This window comes from Rattus norvegicus, chromosome 1, assembly GCF_021556685.1.
Source record: "Rattus norvegicus strain SHRSP/BbbUtx chromosome 1, alternate assembly SHRSP_T2T, whole genome shotgun sequence".
NCBI classification, from domain to species: Eukaryota; Metazoa; Chordata; class Mammalia; order Rodentia; family Muridae; genus Rattus; species Rattus norvegicus.
Genome location: NC_141534.1, coordinates 176,793,088 through 176,816,398, shown reverse-complemented (window position 1 = coordinate 176,816,398; position 23,311 = coordinate 176,793,088). Strand labels below are relative to the sequence as shown.

At 47.0% G+C, this 23,311-nt stretch overlaps 1 protein-coding gene and 1 non-coding gene across 6 annotated transcripts in view; one reads left to right on the top strand and one right to left on the bottom strand.

Moving 5' to 3' along the window:
* The window catches only part of Scube2 (signal peptide, CUB domain and EGF like domain containing 2), a 69,217-nt gene that overhangs the window by 20,057 nt on the left and 25,849 nt on the right, over positions 1-23,311 (top strand). For 3 of the 5 annotated variants that reach the window (XM_087582392.1, NM_001427604.1, XM_087582412.1), the window contains 11 exon segments: positions 332-448; positions 1,069-1,158; positions 5,764-5,880; positions 6,811-6,933; positions 10,831-10,947; positions 13,221-13,343; positions 13,763-13,879; positions 14,126-14,209; positions 15,930-16,034; positions 19,981-20,136; positions 20,485-20,691. In XM_087582392.1, the coding sequence (XP_087438518.1) occupies positions 332-448; positions 1,069-1,158; positions 5,764-5,880; positions 6,811-6,933; positions 10,831-10,947; positions 13,221-13,343; positions 13,763-13,879; positions 14,126-14,209; positions 15,930-16,034; positions 19,981-20,136; positions 20,485-20,691 (1,356 nt within the window). 5 annotated transcript variants of the gene reach the window in all.
* Positions 11,827-11,899, bottom strand: Trnas-aga46 (transfer RNA serine (anticodon AGA) 46). Its single transcript has one exon. It is a non-coding gene; the product is annotated as a tRNA-Ser (tRNA).

Below are 23,311 nucleotides of genomic sequence, written 5' to 3'. Positions count from 1 at the left end.
TTTACACCGAGACACTGTATACCCTGTATACATTGCATATCAATGGCAGCATCTGCTTGGAAGTCTTTTATCTCAAGAGTCAGGCATGCACTGGATGCTCAGATTCTTGCAGAGAAAAAGAGCCACCGCTTGGGGGACGTCTTTAATCTCAGTGCTCTGGAGTAGAAGCTGGTAGGTCTTGTGAGTTCAAGGTCAGCTAGGGTTACGTAGTTATGCAGGCCAGTTACATAGTGAGACCTTGTCTTTGAAAATAAAACAATTCGTTGGACACGAACCCAGCCCTGGTTGTGGAAACCTCAGCACTTTAAGCATTGATTCGTTTTGACCTCAGTGACCTGTAACCATGGAAATGGTGGGTGTCAGCACTCCTGTGAAGATACTGCAGAAGGCCCCGAGTGTAGCTGCCATCCACACTACAGGTTGCATGCTGATGGGAGAAGCTGCCTAGGTGAGCAATGTCTGCCTCAGCCTGCCCACTCCTACCCCAAACCCTCCTCTTAACCTTGACCCTCGAGAGTGCTTAGCCCTAGATGTGAGGGGTGGCTGATAGACAAGACTCCTTCCAATGTTACGGCGAGAATGGCCTGCTTTTCGGTTGGAGTCCCTCTCTCTTTAGAAAGCAATTCCTCTCCCCATGGACCGGGTGGTTCTGGAAGATGGTATTCTAAAGATCAGGATGATATATTCCAAAGGAGGAGGGTGAGAGAGCCTAGAGCTGACTGTGTATGACAGCACAGCAGCAGTTACAAAGTCTGCCTGTGTCTCGTGGCATAACCCTCGCTGGCTCTCTTGGAGTTCTTATCCTAAGCTGAGGCTCCTGCAAGCCAGCATCTTCTGGGGTTTCTGACCAGTACATTACACTCCAAAACCCTTGCCATCCTTAATGTTGATAAGGCTCTTCCGTCATTTAATATGCTGGTTCCCTCAGAGCCATGTAATGGCTTGTTCTCGTGCAGCAGTCATCTGTCTGCCACTGGTCACACATTTCACATCTGAGATTTCAGCGAAATGATTGCTCAGGGGATGAGACCATTCGGGCTGACAGCTGTGGCTTTGCTTCTCTTGTAGAGCAAGAGGGTACCATGCTGGAGGGGACGGAGAGCAATGCCACGTCAGTGGCAGATGGAGATAAACGGGTGAAGCGGCGGCTGCTCATGGGTATGCAGTCCTCTCTCTTCCTTGGCCCTGTCACTGTCTCCTTCCCTCTCCAGCTCATTGCATCAGGCCTAAGCCCGTGTATCCCAGGGCCAACTGGACTGAGATGAGCAGCTTCTGTGAAGCCAAGATATGTTTTTTTCTTTACCCCAAACTGTCCCTTTGTCACAGTCCAAGACCCCTGTACTGTGCCAAGTCATTAGAATAATCAGGTTAATGTCCTAGCACTGCCCAACTATGTGTGAGACTTGGCAAACCACTGAGGCTCTCCCTGACTGTAGGACTCTCTTTTTTTAAAATAGATGCAAGGGCTGGGTGGAGCTCTGTCCATAGAGTTCTTGCCTGGCATGTAGAGAACCCTGGGTTTGATCCTGAGCACAGCATAAACTAGGCTTGATGACACATGACTATGATTCTAGCACTCATGAGGTGGAGGTAGGAGGCTAAGAAGTTCAAGGTCATCTTGCTTACATAGTAAATTAGAGGCCAGCTTAGGATACGTGAAACCTCGTCTCAAAATAAATAAATGTAAGGTAGTCATAGTGGTATATGCCTGAAGTCCCAGAACTTAGGAAGCAGAGGCAGGCAGATTTTTGTGAGACAGAGGCCATCCTGGCCTACGTAGTAGGTTCCAGATAGTCAGGGCTACATAGTGAGACCCTGCCTCAACAATAAGTAAAAGTAAAGAGGATGTATGTATTAAAATCTATCCTTTATGGTTATCAGCAGATTCAGCTAAGATAATAATACAGGGTACAGGTACTTGCCATCAAGCCTGATGGCATGAGTTTTATCCTGGGAACTAGTGGAAGGAGAGAAGGGACCACTCCCACAAGTTGTCCTTTCTCCTCCATATATGTGCTGTGCACATGCACACATGCACACATGCACACATGCACACATGCACACCTACATACATGCACACACACGCACACACATGCACACACATGCACATAGAAAGCATAATACATTTTAAAAAGATAGATAATGATATGCAGAGGTGCCCAGAGTCCAGTGTGGGGGATGCAGTGGGCAGCCACTGAACGCCAATTCTGATTAGCGGTAATGACACAGCGTTCTGGGTAGCGTCCAGCTTAGTGTGGCGGTTTGTCTGGTTTGGTGCCCACCATCTTCCATCTCTGACTCAGCCAATGTTAGTGCTAGAGGAGCTGAATGGAGAAGAGTGGCACTTGGCCAGGGGACATGAGACAGTTGGCCCACAGCCCTGACAGTAAAGCTAGAGGTGAGAGAGAAGGGGCAGTTGTTGTAAGGATGGGACCAGACAGACCTTTTGACACATTCTTCTGGAGAGTTTTGTTTGACTTAAAACTGTTCATCTGACAGGTCCTGGGTTCACTAGTCAGGTAGGATATTGACCCACCACTGCTTACCAAGACTGTTCTGATCTCTCTTCCAAGTAATTTTTTTTACTTTTCTTCGTGTGTGTGTGTGTGTGTGTGTGTGTGTGTGTGTGTGTGTGTGACATATATACATCACTGAACCCCAAGCTCACCGACATTTGAGTAGACTGGATGACCACTGAGATCCTTGGAACTACCTGTATCCCTCATCCCCTAAATAAAGGATGCTAGGGAATTTAAACTTAGGTACACGCGCACACACACACACACACACACGCACACACACACACACACACACACACACACACACACACGCACATGCATGCATGCACACTCCTTCCAAGCCCTTAATATGGTTTATCAAACTTTAAGTCAGTATTGAGTGTTTACATCACTGTGAGCATCTCCCCACCATTCATCCAAGTCCTGCAGCGCACTGCTATTGCATGCTTTCTTCCGTTGCAAATCAGAGTGCTCTTTTCTAAGAACCACCCACTGGTTCCTTCTGCAAGCCTCTGGCAGAGCTTTCGAAAGCCCTTCCCAGTGTGTTCAGAGGCAGCCGGGCTCTTCTTAGCCCCTTGTCTCCTCTGACCCTCTCCTGTTCTGAGGCTTCCCACTGCTGGGGAGGGCCTGACTCCTGGCCCGCAGCTCCGTCAGCTGTGTCTTTCCCATGGGCCTAGTAACCCTCTTTGCTGCTCTCCTATTTTGGCAGAGCCCAAGTCTTGATGTTTGACACTTTATATTGTGGGTAAGACAGAGGTTTCTAAAAATCTTGTGCCTGATCAAAATGCCTTTGTATGCATTGTCTCTTCATGGAGGATTTGGCTCATTATAGAATCCCGAGTTGGAAAGAATATTCTAGCATCAGATTTTTTTTTTCTTTTCTTTTTTTCGGAGCTGGGGACCGAACCCAGGGCCTTGTGCTTGCTAGGCAAGCGCTCTACCACTGAGCCAAATCCCCAGCCCCCTAGCATCAGATTTTTGACACCAATGCTCCATTGTTTCATGTTATTCCCACCTTCACTCTCTGTCTCTGTCTCTCTCTCTGTCTCTGTCTCTGTCCCTCCCCCCCCCCCCCCAAACTTACCAGAGCTAAGAACGGCCTTGGACTTCCGGTCCCTGGCCTCCACCCCCAGGTATTGGGATCACAGGCATGGCCACTATGCCCCGTTTATGCTGCCTGGGAATGGAGCCAGGGCTTCATCCATGCTAGGAGAACAACCACCCATGAGAGCCACATCCTCAGCTCTCCCTCTCTCACCCTTGGTCCAGTGAAACCTGTGGCGCTTTACTCTCGATGTTTTCAGGGAATTGGTGATCTGAGCTTTCAAGCTGATGTGCTCCCCAGGCCTTTCTGAGGTGAGGTCTGAGTTCTCTGGTTCAGCTTGTATGTGAGAACGGCTTGTAGGTTGCTTCACTCGGTGCCCTTCATTCTTTCTCCGCTGACAGCAGTAACTCCAGAGACCCTCTAACTCTCTTCTCTTTTAATTTCTCATTTTTCCCCACCTTCTAATCTTCCTGCAAGAGTCTTTTTAAACGTTCCCTTTCCCTGTTTCCCCACCCCCAGCATTTCCTTTAGTCTTTGTTATAGGGAACTGCTCAAATTTCATGGGCTTCTCTTACCGCCCTGAAGAAATCACATTTTACTTTCTCTCTTTTCCTGTATTATCTTTTTTAAAATGGATGTTGTTATTTTTAACGGCGTGTATGCAGATGCCTGCAGAGGCTGGAGGTCAGAGGAATCCACTCCCTCTGGTGTTAGAGGGAATTGAACCCAGGTCCTCTGCAGGGGTTTGATGGACTCTTAACTACTAAACCACCAACCACTCCAGCCTTTTCTCTGTTATCTTTATTTTCTCTATATTCCCCTTTTTCTTGTTCGATTTGGTTTCTATGTTCTTGACTGATTTTTCATATTCGTTAGTGAAAAACTAAAAAGCCAGTTGGATTTTATATTGATCGATGGGCTTAGTATTGGTGTGGCTTCACATCTGGCCTTTATTTTGAAGTCTTTTCTTTTGGGAAAGTTGATTTAGTTTATGTGGAATCCTTATGTTCTGCGAGACCCTTGGCTGGGGATAGAGACATTCCCGGGGCTGAGTCTGGAGTATGGGTTTAAAAATCTGGCTTTCCAGGCCCCGGGAGACTCCCTCTCCTCTTCTACGTCCTGACACACTGGTCCGACTTCCCCAGAGTACAAGCTGTGCTGTAGCTGGGGGTGGGAGTGGGATGTTGGTATCTAGGAGATGGTTTGGGGGGCTAGGGTTAGGGTGTTGAGGTATAGGGATGTGGGTGTTAGGGCTGGGTGTGGGGTGTGGGTATTGTTTCTCAGGAAACCTGTTCTCTTCCTTTCTTTCCTTCTTTCTTTCTTCGTTCCTTCGGTTCTTTCTTTCTTTCTTTCTTTCTTTCTTTCTTTCTTTCTTTCTTTCTTTCTTTCTTTCTTTCTTAAATGCCATCCCCATCTCTGCTCCTGGACGAGCTTCCCATCTCTAACTCCCAGGCCTCCCTGGGTTCTGGGCTTCATATAGCTTTGCCCCTCTGCAGACCCAAGGGATTAACTCTCTTCCCCATTGACATGCCACTTCCTAATAGTTGACATCTTTTTTGTTTTCTCTGTCCCCAAAGAGTCACACAATTAAACCTTATTCTCAGTGTGGTAAGTTTTGAGAGGAAGAACAGATAGGCACACAAGTATCTATCCTTTTTGATTGGCGCTAAGCCCGCCCCCCAGGCTTTCAAAGGAGGCAGCCAGAGAAGCTTCTGATGTGCTAGCATAGGGTGAGCGTTGACTGGTGCTTGCCTGTCACTGAGAATGACCATGGGAATGGGGAAACCCAGGTTCATTTTTCAGTAGTTACAGCAAGCTGAGAGAGAGAGAGAGAGAGAGAGAGAGAGAGAGAGAGAGAGAGAGAGAGAGAGAGAGAGAAGCTTCTGGAGTAAGAAAGGAATTTCCCCTTTTGCCCTGTTCTATACTCAATCCAGCCTGCCAGAGGAGAGGCCATATTTAGCAGGCTGTTGGCGTGGGCCACCAGGAACCTTTAGTGGGAAGAGATTGTGTCTATAGATGGGGACATATCTTCCCTCTGGCCACCAGTTTCCTGAGTAACCAGAGCAGCATCTCTCCCCTGTCTCGCCTGTAGGTGGCGGAGACTTGGGGTGTGACAGAGCACCCCTCAGGGTTGTCAAACAGTAATATCTGTGTCAGGACTCCTTTAGGAAGCTAACTGCCCTCCCCACCTCTCGTCAGAAACGTGTGCTGTCAACAATGGAGGCTGCGACCGCACCTGTAAGGACACGTCAACAGGCGTCCACTGCAGTTGTCCCTCTGGATTCACTCTCCAGTTGGATGGGAAGACATGTAAAGGTAGCTCTCGATTGTCCTGGAGCTGGGGGTTATAGGGCTGGGGGCCTGGGTGGAGGGGGTCCTGCACAGCGTTCAAGCACTTCCGGATTTGCTTATGATTCCTACTGATGAGAGCTTCTCTTCCCTGGGCTAGTGGACGGTTGTAATTGAGCAAGCTTAATTAGAAGCAACTTAATTACGCTAACTGCTGAAAAGGTCAGCTTCTGCAAGCGCCAAATAATCCATTTCAGGCAAATGGCTTTATTAGCAAGGGGAGGTTCATGGGACATTCATCGGCAGCAGATAATATCAACCAATCATGAATAATAGCCTCGAGATTACATGTAAATAACGGCCAAGATTATTATCCGGAGCACTTAACGAATAACTGTACCATTAACTTTTAGTAATGAAGACAGACCCTAATGACTTGCTGGTCTTTCATGGGCAAGACTACAAAGGGGTTGTTAGTTCTTTAGCACGATAAAAAAAACAGATAAGCTGGTCATGAGATGAAACAGCGGAGAAGGTAAGATTAAGTATCAGGAATCATTAAAAAACGTTGAGACCGTTTGGTCCATGTGCAGTTTGCCAAAACAGAAGCTCCTGTCCCTTATAACTTTAGTCATTAAGCTAGAATAGAACACATACTAATGGGGGTGGTCTTATCTTTGGAGGGCATTAGAAGGCGAGAATAAAATAAAGCATGCTAGCACCAATTCTTTCCAGGGTTTGTGCCCTTAGTGCTTGCCAATGGCATGGCTGAAGTCGGAGCTGTTAGCTGGGTGAGGTACTCCTTCAGCCAGACAAGAGAATGCTTGTAAGACTGAGACCATCAGTGAGCACTGGAAAGTGCTCTCGCGGGTGTGCTTTCCTTTCTGAGGATAGGGACTGGGGGAAGCCAGGCAACTGTTGCTCTCCTGTTGCTTCCTTAGTGTTTGCTCATTACAGATATCGATGAGTGCCAGACCCGGAATGGAGGTTGTAATCATTTCTGCAAAAACACTGTGGGCAGTTTTGACTGCAGCTGCAGAAAAGGATTTAAATTACTAACAGACGAGAAGTCTTGCCAAGGTATGTGCTGAAACGGAAGCTGAGGTGTGCAGGGCTGGGGCAGAGAGGGTGTGAATGAGCCCTGACTTGGTAGAGGCTGGCTCACCCAGTTCCTGACGGACACGTGGGCCTCAGGCTCCAACCGGATTTTACTTGTTTCATCTTAGGCTGAATGAAACACAGTGTAGCTCACATATATTTTGGAGGCTAAGCTATTGACATTTGGGGACACCTTAGAAACCCCATCAGGATGCGATTGCAGCAGAACCCACTGTTAGAAACGGAATAGAACATGTGGGGCAAACAGGGTCATGGTTGGATCTTGGTAATAGTGATACTGTTTTTGTCTTTTCTAAAATTTATTTTACTGCAATTGAATGTTTGGTAAAAGTTGGTGGGGAAAATCCGTAGGTTTGGATAACACCTATACCTAGCAAAAAGTTGAGGTCATTTCATAATCCAGAACCAGCTGGTCTCTTCCCCCAGCCCTTACTGTGGATGGCTAGTCTTTGGTGCTTCGAGGTGTATGGGAAGGGATTGAGTTGAAGAGATATTGGTTGGAGGAAGATTAGAGACTCCACATTTTTTCTTTTGCTTAAAGACTTTTAAAAATTATTTTTAAATATGTGTATACGCATGTCTGTGTGTGGGTGTGTGCCTACAAGTGCAGATGCCCACGGAAGCCAGCGGCATCAGGTTTCCTGAAGCTGGACTTACAGGGGGTTATGAGCCACCTGATGTTGGATGGTGCTGGGAGCTACTCTCCGCCCAGGCTTCTCTAAGAGTGATACATGCTTTTAACTACTGATCCATCTTTCTCTCCCCTACAGACTCCCTTTCAACTGTATCCTTCCCACATATGGTTAACAGCAGTGGCCAATTAAGGCAACATCATTTCTATTTTTAGATAAATAGCTTTCATGCTCTATGGATGTATATGGGAAAAAGTCCCAGGAAAGATGCAGTCATTTATCTTGCTCCATTTCTGGGAGTAAGGACTGTCTTACTTATTTCGTTAGACATCTTAGCATGGGGGCTCATTGAGGGGGGAGATATGGCTCAGTTGATAATGCTTGCCTAGCATGCACAGACCCAGACTGGACCTCCAGCACTGCATAGACCATATGTGGTGGCTCACCCTTGTAATCACAGCACTAAAGAGGAAGAAACAAAGCTTCAGAGCTATCTTTGTCTCCATATGAAGTTTGAGACCAGCTTGGCTAGAGGTTCAGGCAAAACAAACAAATAAACAACAAACCACAACAACCTCACACCAGAGAACAAAGCAAAGCTCAACCCTGTGTAAAAATCAGAATATACAATGTAACACTTCAAGCACTGGAGATGGCTTAGTAGGCAAAGTGCTTACTATACAAGCAGTCTTTGGGTTGCCAGCACCCAGGTACAAAGCTGAGTGTGGTGGTGTGTGTCCCAGTCCTGCCAGGCAGAGACAGGAAATCCCTAGAGTTCAACCGCCAGCCAGTTTGGCAGAATTAACAAGTTTCAGGTTCAGTGGGAGACCCTGTCTCAAAAAGTAAGGTGGGGAGCAATTCAGGAAGACTCTGATACTGACCTCTGGCCATCATACACATGTGTATACACACATGAGCGCATACACACACACAAGACAAAAGATGTAACATCTTTTAAAAAAGACACTTTACAGAGTAGACTAGGCTCTTCTTCCCTCTTTGTTCTTGATACATGATTTGCCAGGCAGTTCAAATACATTCTCCTTTAAATTCCGTGAGTTAATTCTAGATACTTGTTTTGTGGTTTTCTTCAGTTTGACTTGGAAAGCCAGTCTGCTGTCGCACACAATGTTTCATGATGTATAGGGCAAAAAATATGTTTAAGCTGTGTAAACACATTAAAAAGGAATTAGGAAAACGATATCATTATTTTTGGCAAAGCAAACGTCCACAGTGAGCAGCCAAAGTCAGCTACTGAACGAGGGCGCTTCGTCGGCAACCGGCTGATGTTCGTAACGGATCTCACGGAAAGGCACCAAGTTCAAGGAAAGAAACTGACTTTTTCTCATTTTCCATCCATTGCTCTTGGTAGAACAAATATTTGCACAGAGCGAATTTGCTGAAAAAACAGTCAGGATCTCTGGAAAAAGCCAGGGAAGAAGAAGGGCTTTGCAAGAATTTGCCCTTTTCACTTTTCTTGATCCATCCATGCCTCCCCCACTCTCCCTCTCCCATCCCTGCTCCCTTCTCTCTCCCCCCCTCTTTCTCTCTCTTTCCTCTCTCTCTCTCTCTCTCTGTGAGTGTGTGTGTGAATGTGCATTTTTTTTTGTTTTTGTTTTTTGGTTTTTGGTTTTTATTTTGAGTCTGATCAGGTCCTGATTAGCCTGGAAATTGCTTAAGCTATGCTGACCTTGAACTCATGGTGATTCCCCTGCCTTTGCCTCCCAAGTGCTGGAATTACAGGCACCACATCTGGCTGACATGTTATGCACTATAACATCTGGCTAAAATGTTTGCCTTTTGCTAACATAGCTTTTCATGGCATTTGGGTATAGAAAAGTGTTCCAGCCCTATGGTGTGGTTGTCATCCACTAAGTGTGACCCAGGGTTATCTATTTGGAGGCACCGATTAAAACCATTCTGAGAGGGCTGGAGAGATGGCTCCATGGTTAAGAGCACTGACTGCTCTTCCAAAGGTCCTGAGTTCAATTCACATGGTGGCTCACAACCATCTGTAATGGGATCCAGTGTCCTCTTCTGCTGTGTCTGACAGCTACAGTGTACTCATATAAATAAGGTAGATTAAAAAAAATCCCAAGAGTTCTGGGAGTAAGACATAGGAAAAACATAATCACACCCACAGATACAGCTGGCAGAGGCTGGTTTGCGTGGCCCGACTTGATGGTAGGTATATAGCCCCCTGCGCCACAGACATAGAGGGCTGGGGAGGAGTAGCAAAACCAAGAGGCTTTCTAAATACGTCTAATTTAGGCCTTAGCCAATCCCATTTTAGCATCTTTCATAGAAAATCACTGAGGGTATTAGTGTGAGTGCATTCTTTTAAGACAGAGGGCATTAAGACACAGGATTAAGTGGCCCATTGGGGCCAGAAGAGTAATTCTGCAAAGATGAGAAAGAGAGAAACCAGAATCGTCTCCAACCAAAGCATTTCTCCTTTTGTTTCACCATTTACTAACACACCAGAGCAGTGATGATGAATGGCTAGCATGGTTGTTATGACGATGCACCCGTTAGGCGAGATACCTCTCGCCTTCATTTGTATGTTACTTTGCTGTTTGCTGTGACAAAACACCATGAGCAACTTGGAGAGTAAAGGGCTTATTTGGCTTACACCTCGGACCACAGCCCATCACTGAGGAAAGTCAGGATAGGAACTCAAGCAGGGCAGGAGCCTGGAGGCCGGAACTGAAGCAGAGGCCTTGGAGAAACATGGCTTGCTCTCCATGGCTTGCTCAGCTAGCTTTCTTATACCACCCAGGATAACCTGCCCAGGGGTGGTATCATCCTCCACAGCGGCCTCCCTCCTACCTTAGTCATTGATCAATAGAATGCTCCTACTGGACAGAAATGGAGCCGTTTTCTCAATTGTGAGTCCTTCTTCTCAGATGACCTTAGCTTGTGTCAGGTTGACAAAAACTAAAAAACACAGTTGATATAACTTACTCAGCCTTGCAGATGAGTGTGGGTGAGAGAGATCATGTGAACTTCAAAGCAACTAAAGTTTGCTATAGCATTTAAAACCAAGGAACCTGGGAAGGACTGTAGTTCCCAGTCAGCTCTTCGACATGTTCTTTGTACAAAGGAGCAGAGAGTCGACCAGTTTCCCTTACATGCGTTGTTTTGCTGTTGGCCAGCAACTTCTGATCAGGATAAAACTCACACAGCAGAGTTCGTATCAGCTCCCCTCTCTCTTTGATAATTACAGATGTGGATGAATGTTCTTTGGAAAGGACCTGTGACCACAGCTGCATCAACCACCCTGGTACATTTACGTGTGCCTGCAATAGAGGATACACTCTCTATAGCTTCACCCACTGTGGAGGTGAGTGGGCTGCCCCTCCTCGGTGAAGTCCAGCTTGGGAACAGGGCCAGCCTTGAGGGTCATCTTCCTATTTTGGGACAAAGAGTACATTCTTGGACAGTAGCAACAAGAAAAGCATTTGTCGAAAGGAATATATTCCTATCTACCCTGCTAGCACTTCCTATCTACCCTGCTAGCACTTCCTATCTACCCTGCTAGCACTTCCTATCTACCCTGTTAGCACTTCCTATCTACCCTGCCAGAACTTCCTATCTACCCTGCTAGCACTTCCTATCTACCCTGCCAGCACTTCCTATCTACCCTGCCAGCACCTCCTATCTACCCTGCCAGCACCTCCTATCTACCCTGCTAGCACTTCCTATTTACCCTGCCAGCACTTCCTATCTACCCTGCTAGCACTTCCTATTTACCCTGCTAGCACTTCCTATCTACCCTGCAAGCACTTCCTATCTACCCTGCTAGCACTTCCTATCTACCCTGCTAGCACTTCCTATTTACCCTGCCAGCACTTCCTATCTACCCTGCTAGCACTTCCTATCTACCCTGCTAGCACTTCCTATCTACCCTGCCAGCACTTCCTATCTACCCTGCCAGCACCTCCTATCTACCCTGCCAGCACTTCCTATCTACCCTGCCAGCACTTCCTATCTACCCTGCAAGCACTTCCTATCTACCCTGCCAGCACCTCCTATCTACCCTGCTAGTACTTCCTATCTACTCTGCTAGCACTTCCTATTTACCCTGCCAGCACTTCCTATCTACCCTGCAAGCACTTCCTATTTACCCTGCCAGCACTTCCTATCTACCCTGCTAGCACTTCCTATCTACCCTGCTAGCACTTCCTTTTTTTTTTTTCTTTTTTTTTTCTTTTTTCTTTCTTTTGGAGCTGGGGATCGAACCCAGGGCCTTGCGCTTTCTAGGCAAGCGCTCTACCACTGAGCTAAATCCCCAACCCCCCTGCTAGCACTTCCTATCTACCCTGCTAGTACTTCCTATATACCCTGCTAGCACTTCCTATTTACCCTGCCAGCACTTCCTATCTACCCTGTTAGCACTTCCTATCTACCCTGCCAGCACTTCCTATTTAGCCTGCCAGCACTTCCTATCTACCCTGCTAGCACTTCCTATTTACCCTGCCAGCACTTCCTATCTACCCTGCTAGCACTTCCTATTTACCCTGATAGCACTTCCTATTTACCCTGCTAGCACATTGGTTATACAATGGAGTACAAAAGATCTGAGCTCTGTCAGCTGTGGACTCATCAGTGAATTGACTTGAGCTTATATTTGGAGAATGGGAGAGTCTTGCAGGAACTAAGACAATATGCCATTGGCCTTCCTGCTGAAGATAATGTGGTTGTCTTCAGAGAGGCTTGTCAGGGCACCCAGAAACTTGTAGCTCTGTTCTGCCCAGGCACTGGCTGCAAAGCCTTGGATCAAGCCCTTCAGTTAGGGCTTGGGTCCAGAAGGGGACATTGACTCCCTCGTCATTATGTGCCCATTTAACAGTGTATGTTCATGTGTCATGCATACCCTTATGGTCAAGTCGGCTGTGGTATATATAAATCAGTGCAAACTGACCCTCACTTTCCTTTCCTGGCAATCAGCCATCATTGAGATCAGACCTAGACTCCAGAACAACTTGTCTAAGGTCTCCATGGTGATTCTAAGTATCTGTGGGATTTAGGGACCGCCGGCTGAAATACTTCTTGCCAATTCTCATGCCCCATGTTTGAGACGGACAGATAATGGTGCTTTGCTGTAGATGGCTGTGTCTCCCTTCTCTCTTTCTCTCCACATTCTTGGCACAACTAAAAGCATACCTTCTACTCTACCCTATCATGAGACCCCAGGGGACACACAGATGTCAACCTGGTTGGGAGCCTCCTTCCAGTTAGGGTTCAGCCCCAAGTTGATGGGAATGTGGATTCTCACTGTTTTTCTTCTCAACTGTGGAAACAGTCAAATAGGGAGTCTTAACATTGTCTGTCTCCCTTGATATGATGGAGTTTCAAGTTCAAAGCCCATAAGGGGTCTGAGTACACCTGCAAATAGTGTACTCCCTTTCTGAGCATTCCTGTCCATGATTAAAACCTCTCAACCAAGGCACATGCCAGCAGGGAGTGTGCAGAGTGAAGCCAGCAGGCGTCAAGTACATGTCCCTAAAGATGACTGTCTGTCAACCATGTGGTTCATCTGCTGCTTCCACCTTAAGGGAGGGGCAGTCAGCCCTTGATGTACTCTTGCGACAGGGGACCATTTTTGTTCCGCAGACACCAACGAGTGCAGCGTCAACAACGGAGGCTGCCAGCAAGTTTGCGTCAACACAGTGGGTGGCTATGAGTGCCAGTGTCATCCAGGGTACAAGCTCCACTGGAATAAAAAAGACTGTGTGGGTAAGAGGCTCCATCCTTCGATAGTTCCCATGTGGCCACAGGGTCACCCTGAGTCTGGAGGTTTGAGACTGTGCTTGCATACTCCACTGGGCCTAAAGGGCACCTTCCCCTGAAGCAGCGGCGGCTGGTCTTTAACAAGTCCAAAAACAGGAGATACTTCGCAGGCTCCTTGACCTTTAGCTCTGTGCTTCTGCATAGATTGGAGAGTCCTTCTGCATCATGGCTGCTTCTCTGCATGAGCACACAGCAGACATTGCCTCTCTGACCTTCATAGGAGGCAAGGCTTATGCCAGCCAGACTGGGCTGGGGAGGGAGGTCAGTTCTGCCTTCTTTTCTTGAGGCCTTTGGTGAGCTCCACTCCTTTCACACTTGGGTACGTGCTTTGTTTTCCTCAAGCGCCTGTGTTTTGTCCTGTCTAGAAGTAAAGGGCGTCCTGCCCACTAGCACGACACCCCGTGTGTCCCTGCACTGTGGTAAAAGTGGTGGAGGAGACAGGTGCTTCCTAAGATGCCATTCTGGCATTCACCTCTCGTCAGGTGAGTGACACACATCCCTGGGAAGGTTCTCATGGCAGGGCCTGTAGATGTTAGATGTACTCAAAGGGCTTTCTAGTTCTGGACCAGATAACTGCTTAACCACCAGAGGCCTGTGCTTTGAGAGACCATGTCCTGGGTATTTTTGTAGTGACCTATGTGGAGTGGGGTGGGGGTGACTTTAGTTGCTATCAGGATAGCCTGTCATCTTGCTTATGTGTTCTGACAATTCCACGTTCTGTCTGTCAGGACTGCAAGAGGCTTACTCTGTCACCTGCGGCTCTCCCTCTCTCAGAAGCAGACAGCAAAAATCAAATGACTCTGCTTTTGGGGGTAATTACCAAACTGTGTTCTTGCAGGGGTCGTTGTGGTTAGTGGGCTTCTTTCATGGGGGTGGTCTTGTTGGCCTTTTTCTTATCTGGATGCTGTGAGAATATTACGGGGTGTTCTTGCCCATAGCTGTGGTGTCTGATACCTAACTCATCTGTGGAAACCATACTCACCGAGTGTCCCCTGTGTGCTTGGAAGCCCTGGTCGGCCTGGGTGGGTCACCATATTGACAAGAGGTCCACAGAGCTCTAGAGAGAACAGTTTCATGGATCTTGAATTCCCTCTATCCTAGAGCACCTTAAAGGCCCACTAGGGACCGTGCCTGGGACACATGACATTGGTTGAGGTGGCATGGACAGAATAGGGCAAGTGGGATTCCATCTCAAGAAAGAGACCTGAACCATTTAGTCCCTAGTCAAGGGGCTAAATACAAGTCCAGTGTTTTCTGAAGGCATCATCTTCCCAGATAGGACACATTTGCCAATTTATATGAGTCTGTCCAAATCACAAATCACATTATATCTTGACGTCTTTATTATAAAGATGTCCAAAGTTTGAAATCCCAAGCAAGATGGTGGTTTAGAAGTTAAAATATTCCAGCTACTATACACTATATTCCATAGAGTAGGCTATTTAATCCACTTGAAACTCCATGCATTGATTTTAAATATATATTTTAAAAATTATATATATATATATATATATATATATATATATATATATATATATATATATATATATATATGTTGGAGACAGGTCTCACTTTGTAATGTAACCCCTGGAATGTATTATGTTGTTCAGGATGGCTTTGAATTCGTAATAGTCCTCCTACCTCGGCTCCCCAAGTGTTGGGATTATAGGAGTGAGTTTACCATATTTGACTACATCAATAATAATAATAATAATAATAATAATAATAATAAAACTATATTATTATTATTATCCAAAGAAACCAAGGCTCAGGGGGAAAAAGAACTTACTCAGGGTAACTTAGATAAGAAATAAGAGGGACTAGGATTTGAGCAGGCAGTCTGAGTTCAGAGCCTCAAGCACTGTCTTTGCTGTCCTTTCTTATGGATATTAGGCCCATTATCTCGTTTAATCCTTACAACATCCTGGTAACACAGGTGCTTAACTATGCATTTAACAGACGAAATCTGAGACGGTGAAGGTTAAGAACATGCTGATGGTTTTACAAATCAGAGGGCTTTCAACTAGAGGCATGGGCTCCAGCCCTACATATAGTTAAGAATGATTTTGGGAGAACAGAATTCTGCACTCACTCCACCCCAGATCCCAGTAGTGATAGCCACATTTGAACTGCAGTTCCCTCAGTCCCATCCTCTCTGGGAAGCCACACATAGAAGAGACCTCCCTCAACAACCTGATCGAGATTTGAGCTGGAGGATACTCGACTTTCTTCTTAGAAAGGAACAGAAATGACCTCATCTTTCATCTGACTATGGAGACTGCTTTGGGCCCTTTCTCTGTTACAATTGAACACTGGGTCCATCTCTTTCTGAGATAAGGGAGGCTCCAGGGGAACTTGTGCAAGGCAATGGCACTTCATGATCCAAATTGTTATTGGATCATCTCAAAGGTTAGAGGGGTTCATCATCTACGGCCCATGTGGGGACCCAGCCAGTGGGAGCTTATCACCACCCACTGGGTGTTCTCTTCCTTTGCTCTGAAGATAATTTCTGTCACTTATTTCTTTCTGAAGATGTCGTCACCGTCAGGACAAGTGTAACCTTTAAGCTAAACGAAGGCAAGTGTAGTTTGCAAAAGGCCAAGCTGTCTCCCGAGGGCCTGCGACCAGCATTACCAGGTATGGAATCATGGCTGGTACAAGGAACTTGCCTGCACGCTGGGTAAGGGACCTGTGACCGGCTGAACGGAGACTGCTACCCAGCTGATGCACACACATGTCAGATGGTGCCGAGTTGTTCAGAATCTGCAGGGACTTTCTTCTGGAGGGGAGCAGAGCTTGCCCCAACCTTGTATATTTCTGGGGTTATACTATAGGAGGTCCTTCGTGAGGTCATCGTCAAAGCTCTGGGGGAGACCCTGGAAATCATGTGAGTCAATGGGGCTTGAAATGAATCAGCCACTGATGATTGTGTTGGGTTGAAGTTTTTAATCTTAGAATAGGGTTGAAGTATACACTATGAAAAAAGGGTTTGACTCAGGAATGATAGCATTGGAGAACAAAGATGGGATGTCCAGTGTTCTTGCTGCTATGGTGATTGGGAACTGTGGTCCCAGTGGCTGTGGCAGAACAAATGCTATCTAGGAATAACTATGCTTAGCCAAAACAAGCATATCTAGTGTGCCCCTTTCTTCCCTAGCTTTCCTTTCCATCCAAACCTCAGAGAACACTTCTGGAGCTTCAGAGAATTTGAGACATACGTAGATGAGGAGTTTTCCCCCCAGACTACCCTCAAATTAACCTAAAGTTCATGCTAGCTACTTTGACAGCTCCCCGGGGACTAAGCAAGATGCATTTCAGTGCATAGAACACACACACCTATTAATTATATGCATCCAAATAATTCGAGTGAGATAGGAAGATGGCTTCTTGTATGGCTGAGATAGTAGCTGGGTGACGGTAGTGATGCGCCACTAGCCCTCGCCATTAGCCCCCGCACTTGGGAGGCAGAGAAAGGCAGATGCAGGCGGATCTCTGAGTTCGAAGCCAGCCTGATGTAAAGAGCAAGTTCTAGGTCAATCAGGGCTACACAGACAAACTCTGTCTCCAAAAACAAAGACAAACAAAAAAGAGATGGCAAATTCTATACATCTAATCAAAATTGTATATTGAAAACCCCTAACATTGAAGGCGGAAGCTCCAGAAAGTTGACTGTATCATCAGTAGTCATCGCATCTGGGTAGGAGAATGCTGGGTGATTTTGACTTTTTTTTTTAATTCTGTATTTTTCATATTCTCTTTCCATATTCACACTTTTCTGTAACTTTTACTAGACATGTTCTTTTAAAATTTCATACATGGATGTAGTGCATTCTGATTACCGACACCCGTGCACTCTCTTACCTCCCTCCCATCTTTATCACCTTCCCTTTCCTCCAAGTCCATTTTCCACATCTGCGTCTTTTTGTTTCTCTCTGTGACTGACTGAGTTTAACCAGAGCCATTTGTATGCCCATGGGTTTGGAGCTAAACACTGGAAGCTGTTGGGCTCATCAGTGGGTACACAGCTGAAGAGAATGGCTGTTGTCTCCCCCCCCCAGAACCATCAGCGTACAGTTAGTAGGGAGGGATAGAGCCCCATGACCCTCTCTGACCCATGATTGACAGTTGGCAGCCCCAGTGCTGGTAGCTGCAGCTGTTGTGCAACCACGATGGCACTGGCTGTGTGGTGGCTGGAAGACAGTGTTTCACAGGCCCTCTCTGTCTTCCTTCTCTCAGATTCATTATACCCCCTCTTTCAAGATGTCCCCTGGGCCTTCACCAGTGACAGACGTGTGCTGTTTAGGGCTGAGTCAATTTTTTGTACTTTTAAATTAGGAAAGTACTTCTTATTTTATTTTATGTGTATGGGTGTTTTGACTTCATGTGTATCTGTGTACCACATATGTGCCTCATGCCCAAGGGGGCAGAAGAAAAAGTGTCTGATCTCTTGGAACTGGAGTTACAAACAGTTCTGAGCCATCCTGTGGGTGTTGGGAATCAAACCTAGGTTTCCCCTAAAAGAGTAACCTGCAGAGCCCAGGGATGTCAGCTCTCTCAGGAGCCACCAGTGTGGGTGCTGACGATCAAACTCTGGGCCTCTGAAGGAACAGTATGGGCTCTTAACCACTGAATGGCCTCCCCAGCACAAGGAAGTATTACTTAGAAATAGATTTGGGGGTTTGGGGATCTAGCTCAGTGGTAGAGCGTTTACCTAGGAAGCGGAAGGCCCTGGGTTCGGTCCCCAGCTCTGAAAAAAAGAAAAAGAAAAAAAAAAAAAGAAATAGATTTGGTCTAGAGTTTACTTACTAGATTGGACCAGCATTGAAATCAGATATTAACAGCAGGGGGAGCTGAGAGGAGGGTGTGTAAGAACTCTGTACTTTTCTGTAAATCTAAGCTTGCCTTAAAATACAAAGCTTTCAAGCTAAATACGGTGGGTGATTGGTGCGAGTTCAAGGTCAGTCGTGAGTACATAGTGAGTTCCAGGCCAGTCTGGAGCACGGAGGGAACTTTAAAGACAAAATGAATAGATAAAAGTAGTTTTTAAGGCAGCGAGGTGCCTCGGTTGGTAAAGGCAGTTGCTGCCAAGCCTGACAGCCTGAGTTTGATCCTCAAGCCCCGTGCACATGGTAGAGGGAGAAAACTGACTCCTGCAAGCTGTTCTCTGTCTTCCACATGCACTCTCCCCACATGGCGTGTGTGAGCGTGGCACGTGTGAGCATGGCACGTGTGTGCCCCCCACACAAACATACACTCAACATATAAACTATGTAAAAATAGCTTTAATGTAGGGATTGGAAAGAAAGGAAAATAAGTTCAATGTTAACGTCTACTTAAGCCCAGAGTTAGCTCTTTGAGAATTATATAATAGGACTGAAAAGATTAAGTGTGTCGACTGCTTTTCTAAAGGACTCAGCTTTGGTTCCCAGCACCCGTGCTGGGCAGCTCTCCACGGCCTGTACCTCCAGCTCCAGGGCATCTGATGCCATTTTTTGGCCTCCTTAAGACCTGCACGTACGTGGCATATACACATATATTCCATAGACATATGTACAAAAGTAAAAATACGCTTTAAAACTATAAAATATATGTTTGGGGGAAATACAGGTAGAAAATGAATCTGTCTCTTCCTCTGGCTTTGTAATTAAAGACTAGGGCACAGATCACCTTTAGTTCAATAAAGTATGTTTTAAAAAGACATGGAATTAGCTTGGTGGTGGCAATGCTTTACTCCCAGCACTCAGGAGGCAGAGGCAGAGGCAGACAGATCTCTATACATTCGAAGCCAGCCTGGTGTACAGAGCGAGTTCCGGGTCAGCCAGAGCTGTACAGAGAAACCCTGTCTCGAAAAACAGAAAAACCAAACGAAACAAAAACCAAACCAACCAAACAACCCCCCCAAGACATGCAAATAGGTTTTGTGGAAACGTCCTGCTTTGTAGTTTGGTTCGGTAGTTTTTCCTCCATTGAGAGTCAACAGATTCAGCAGAAGTGCTGGGCCTCTGGGCTACCACGACAGTCAAGAGTAGGGACGGACAAAGGCTGACTTAGAGCAAGCATTCAGCGCTGCCCTAGACGGTTTCGGTTACCGTGTGGTTGGTTCTGTACAATCGTTGTGCCATGGGGTGTTTGTGGTTATAACATGAGACACCATTGGTGTCTGTTCTCGCTCCCCGGGGATGGAGCTGCACCAAGGTCAGCTGAATGTAAGCAGCAGTTGCTTTCCTCTCATTCCATTTGAGACTTCAGCATCTGCTCGGGCTATCCCAGTGTGGCTGTGAGAAAAACCACCAGGACGATGCCCCCACCTTAGCCATCTGTCTAGTTCTCTTTCTCTGCTGTGGCCGGCCAGTGGGAGACATTCAGCCTTTACGGGTGAAAAGAATGTTCAAGAGCTCGGCTGTAAAGTTACACAGGAATGACAATGTCCCAGCTTCAGTGAGGGACTGGCGATGGCTCAGCATGTGGAGTGAATCACGCACTCCCTAGAGGGTTGTAATGAAATGTTTACTGAGAGCTAGCAAATGCTCAGCTCAATCCTCTGCCAGGACTTGGCTTCCGATCATTTTGTTTCTTCATACAGAGAGGCACAGCTCAGTAAAAGAGAGCTTCTACTACGCAAACCTTACATGCAGCCCTGGCAAGCAAGTCCTGGGAGCCCTTGGCCGACCGAACGCCCCTAAGGAAATGTTTATCACGGTTGAGTTTGAACGGGAAACTTACCAAAAGGAGGTGACAGGTTGGTCTGAAAGCCATCTGATGCCAGGCATCTCACAGCTTGTCCCTTCTCTCTTTGCCTTTCATTTCCCGTCATTCCTGGGGGTGGGGACAGAAACTAGTACAAGCACTCAAGTATCTCCTGTTTGATTTTTCACCCGCAAATTACACTAAATTGGTTTCAAACCTGATAAAACTTCATAAAACCCAAAACTATCACTTGGGTCCCACAAATTTGTGTTTGAATTGAAGGCTGCCCAGGTTGCCAGGTTCCCAGCTCTGGAGAACTTGGGATGTTGGTGGGTCATTGGACATCCTCACCGCAGCCCAAGGACCCCCTCCCCATGGCTGCTGTCCCCCATTTTTGCAGCTTCCTGCAATCTGAGCTGCGTGGTGAAGCGAACAGAGAAGAGGCTGCGGAAAGCTGTGCGCACACTCAAGAAGGCTGCCCACAGGGAACAGTTTCACCTGCAGCTCTCAGGCACGGACCTCGATGTGGCTAAAAAGTTCCCCCGAGTGTCGGGACAGCAGGAGGAGACCTGTGGAGTGGGCCAGGGTCGTGAAGAAAGCCAGTGTGGTGAGTAGCCAAGGCGTGATTACTGACAGACCTGCCCGGAATGCCAGTGGAAGAGCTCGGCCATCCTGACTACTCTGGGCTCACTCCAGAGAATGCTCTGGATGCTTTTCCCTCATCTGTAGCTGTCCTATATTCACCAACCCTGGCACTCCCCAGGAGCTGAGGTGTGACTTACCTGACTTTTCCTCAGACCTGGCGGGTTTGCTGGCCTGTGGTAGGCAATGTCTGTAGAACTGAAGAACAGAAAAAAGGCAAGTGCAGTGCTATCTGGCTAGGGCAGGATGCAGGGCACCGGTGAGACTCTCTGCACTCACTGGTCACTCTCTGGTCACAGTCTCTGTAGTTACTTTTCTGCTACAGGTTGTGCAAAGGCAAAAACTAGAGGCCGCAGAGACACCTTGAGACACCTGGGCCTCAGGCCAAGACTCCAAGCAGCGTCAGTTCCATGGTGTATCGTTGCTCTGTGTATGTGTGTGTTTCAGAGCGAATATTGTTTCTAAATTCATCAGGAGGCTCCAGGACAAGAGACCCCAGGATGGTCAGACGTGACATTTGCTCTGTGTAGTTCCGAGAGAAACTGCCTGAAGAACTCACAGAGGGAAGTTGGAGTCTCCCTGTAGAGTGATAAGTGTGATTGACTTGGTTCTTAATCTGTTAGGAATGTATCAGTGCCCTAGCTCCTTAGATCTAGTGCTAGTCTTCCTGGGCAGGGACCAGCATCTGTCTCCTACAGGCAACAAAATGAATGCAGAGGCCCATGTTCCGGTCGCTTAAAATCTCATTGGTGGGAGATGCCTCGGGGCGGTAAATCGCGTGCCGTGCAAACCCAAGGGCCTGAATTTGACCTCTGGCACTCAAAGAAAGCTGGGCTTGGCCGTGCACACTTGTAATCCCACTACTGGAGAGGCAGAGACAGCATCACTGGGGCTTGCTAGCTGGCCAGCCTTGCCTATGGTCCTAGTGAGAGATCCTCTTTCTCAAAAACGAAGAAAAAGATGTCTGGATGTTATCTGGGGAGCGACAGTATAGTTGCCTTCTAGTTGGGTGAACACTCATGTACACCCCACAGTACCCGTGCATGCCCCCAAATGGTAGTAGTAGTAGCAGTAGATTTTTGTTTTAAGTTGAAATTTGTAGCCTAATTCCAAACTCTGCTTCACTCCTGTGTAAGGCTAGGTTCAGTAACCAGATTCTCTGAGAAGAAGCTGCTGTCTGTTCTTAAGGGTCAGTAGACTCGGGCCCAAGCGGTGGAGCTTAGGAAAGGGGGGAGGAAGTTGGCTGGTGTTTCTGCATGGGCACGACTGAAGCTAGCTTTGTTCTGGAGAACTTTCAGCGTGAGCCACTGCTCCAGTCTGCTGCTTCGCCAAAGCTCAGAGAAGATCTAGTGTAACTGTACACCAGGGGCCAGTTCCCAGAGAGTCTTGACTCTCGTTCCAGCAGATTTTCTTAAAAAAGAAGAGAGGGCAATAAACCCAGCTGGCTGGCTCTCATTTGGAGTCCTCAGAGTTCCAGTCTCCATACCAAATTAGTGACAAGAGCTGGCTCTTGCTGCCCTGCTTTCTAGGGTGAGCGGAGTGAGCTCTCGGACAGGCAGGCCGGCCCTCTTTCTGGTCTCTGGGAGCTGAATTGCAGCTCCTCCCTTTCCAGGCCTGTGGGGGTAAAGGCTTGTGGCTTCATGAAGGAAACTTTGTGGACAGTCAAGAGTTTAGGAAAACTAGTGTTAAAGCCTGTGGACCCTCAGGGATCATGTTAGCAGTACTGTTACGGGTGTTCTTCAGGGAAGCAAAGGCCCTAGAAGAGGAGAAGGCTTTACTAAGTGACGTGGGTCTCTTGGCCACGACCTATGATCACCCAGTACAGTTAAGTTCCTATGGTATTCGAATGTGTCCCTGAGATGCTTGTCAGCTAAATTTGGTTGGGTTTGTTTCTTTTTAATTTTTTTTTAATTTTTTTTTTGGGGGGGGGTTGTTTCTTAGAGAGACAGTATGTTTCCCAAGAGCTTCTCCTAACTCTACATGAGTCTGGTGCCTAATATTGGGACAAAGTCAGCGACAACAGGGAAGACTTTCCCGGGGGAGGAACACAGCCCAGGAATTGTGAGTGAGGTGGGCTTAGGTGAAGAAGGGTCTGGAATACTGATTGAAAGGACTTGGGACACTGTGCGAAGGTTCAGCAGGTAAAGGCACTTGTAGCCAAGACCGGCCACCGAGTTCCTCGGATGCTCAGGGCGGGAGGAGAGAACTCCTGATCAATGAACTCTAGTTGGCATACAGTGGAGACAAGCCCGGGACAGGCCTTGGTTCATGTTAGACAGTATTTTCGGCTTCTGTTTATTGTTGTCCTTGTTACTAAAACACCGGAGGCTGGGAACCTTTACAAGGAAAGGTCTATTTTGGCTTATGTTTCTGTATATCAGTTGTAAAAGGGCCACGTCTCATGATGGCCTTCTTTTGGTCATACTCTCAAGGAGGCCATGGCCTCAGATGGTGAAGATGTGGGCTCACATGTGCTTCTGATTTTTTCCCCCCCCTCTCTCTTTTCTCTCAGTGTCTTACTGTGTGGTCCTGGCTCCTTGAACTCATGGATTTAACTGATCTTTCTCCTCAGCCTCCTGAGTACC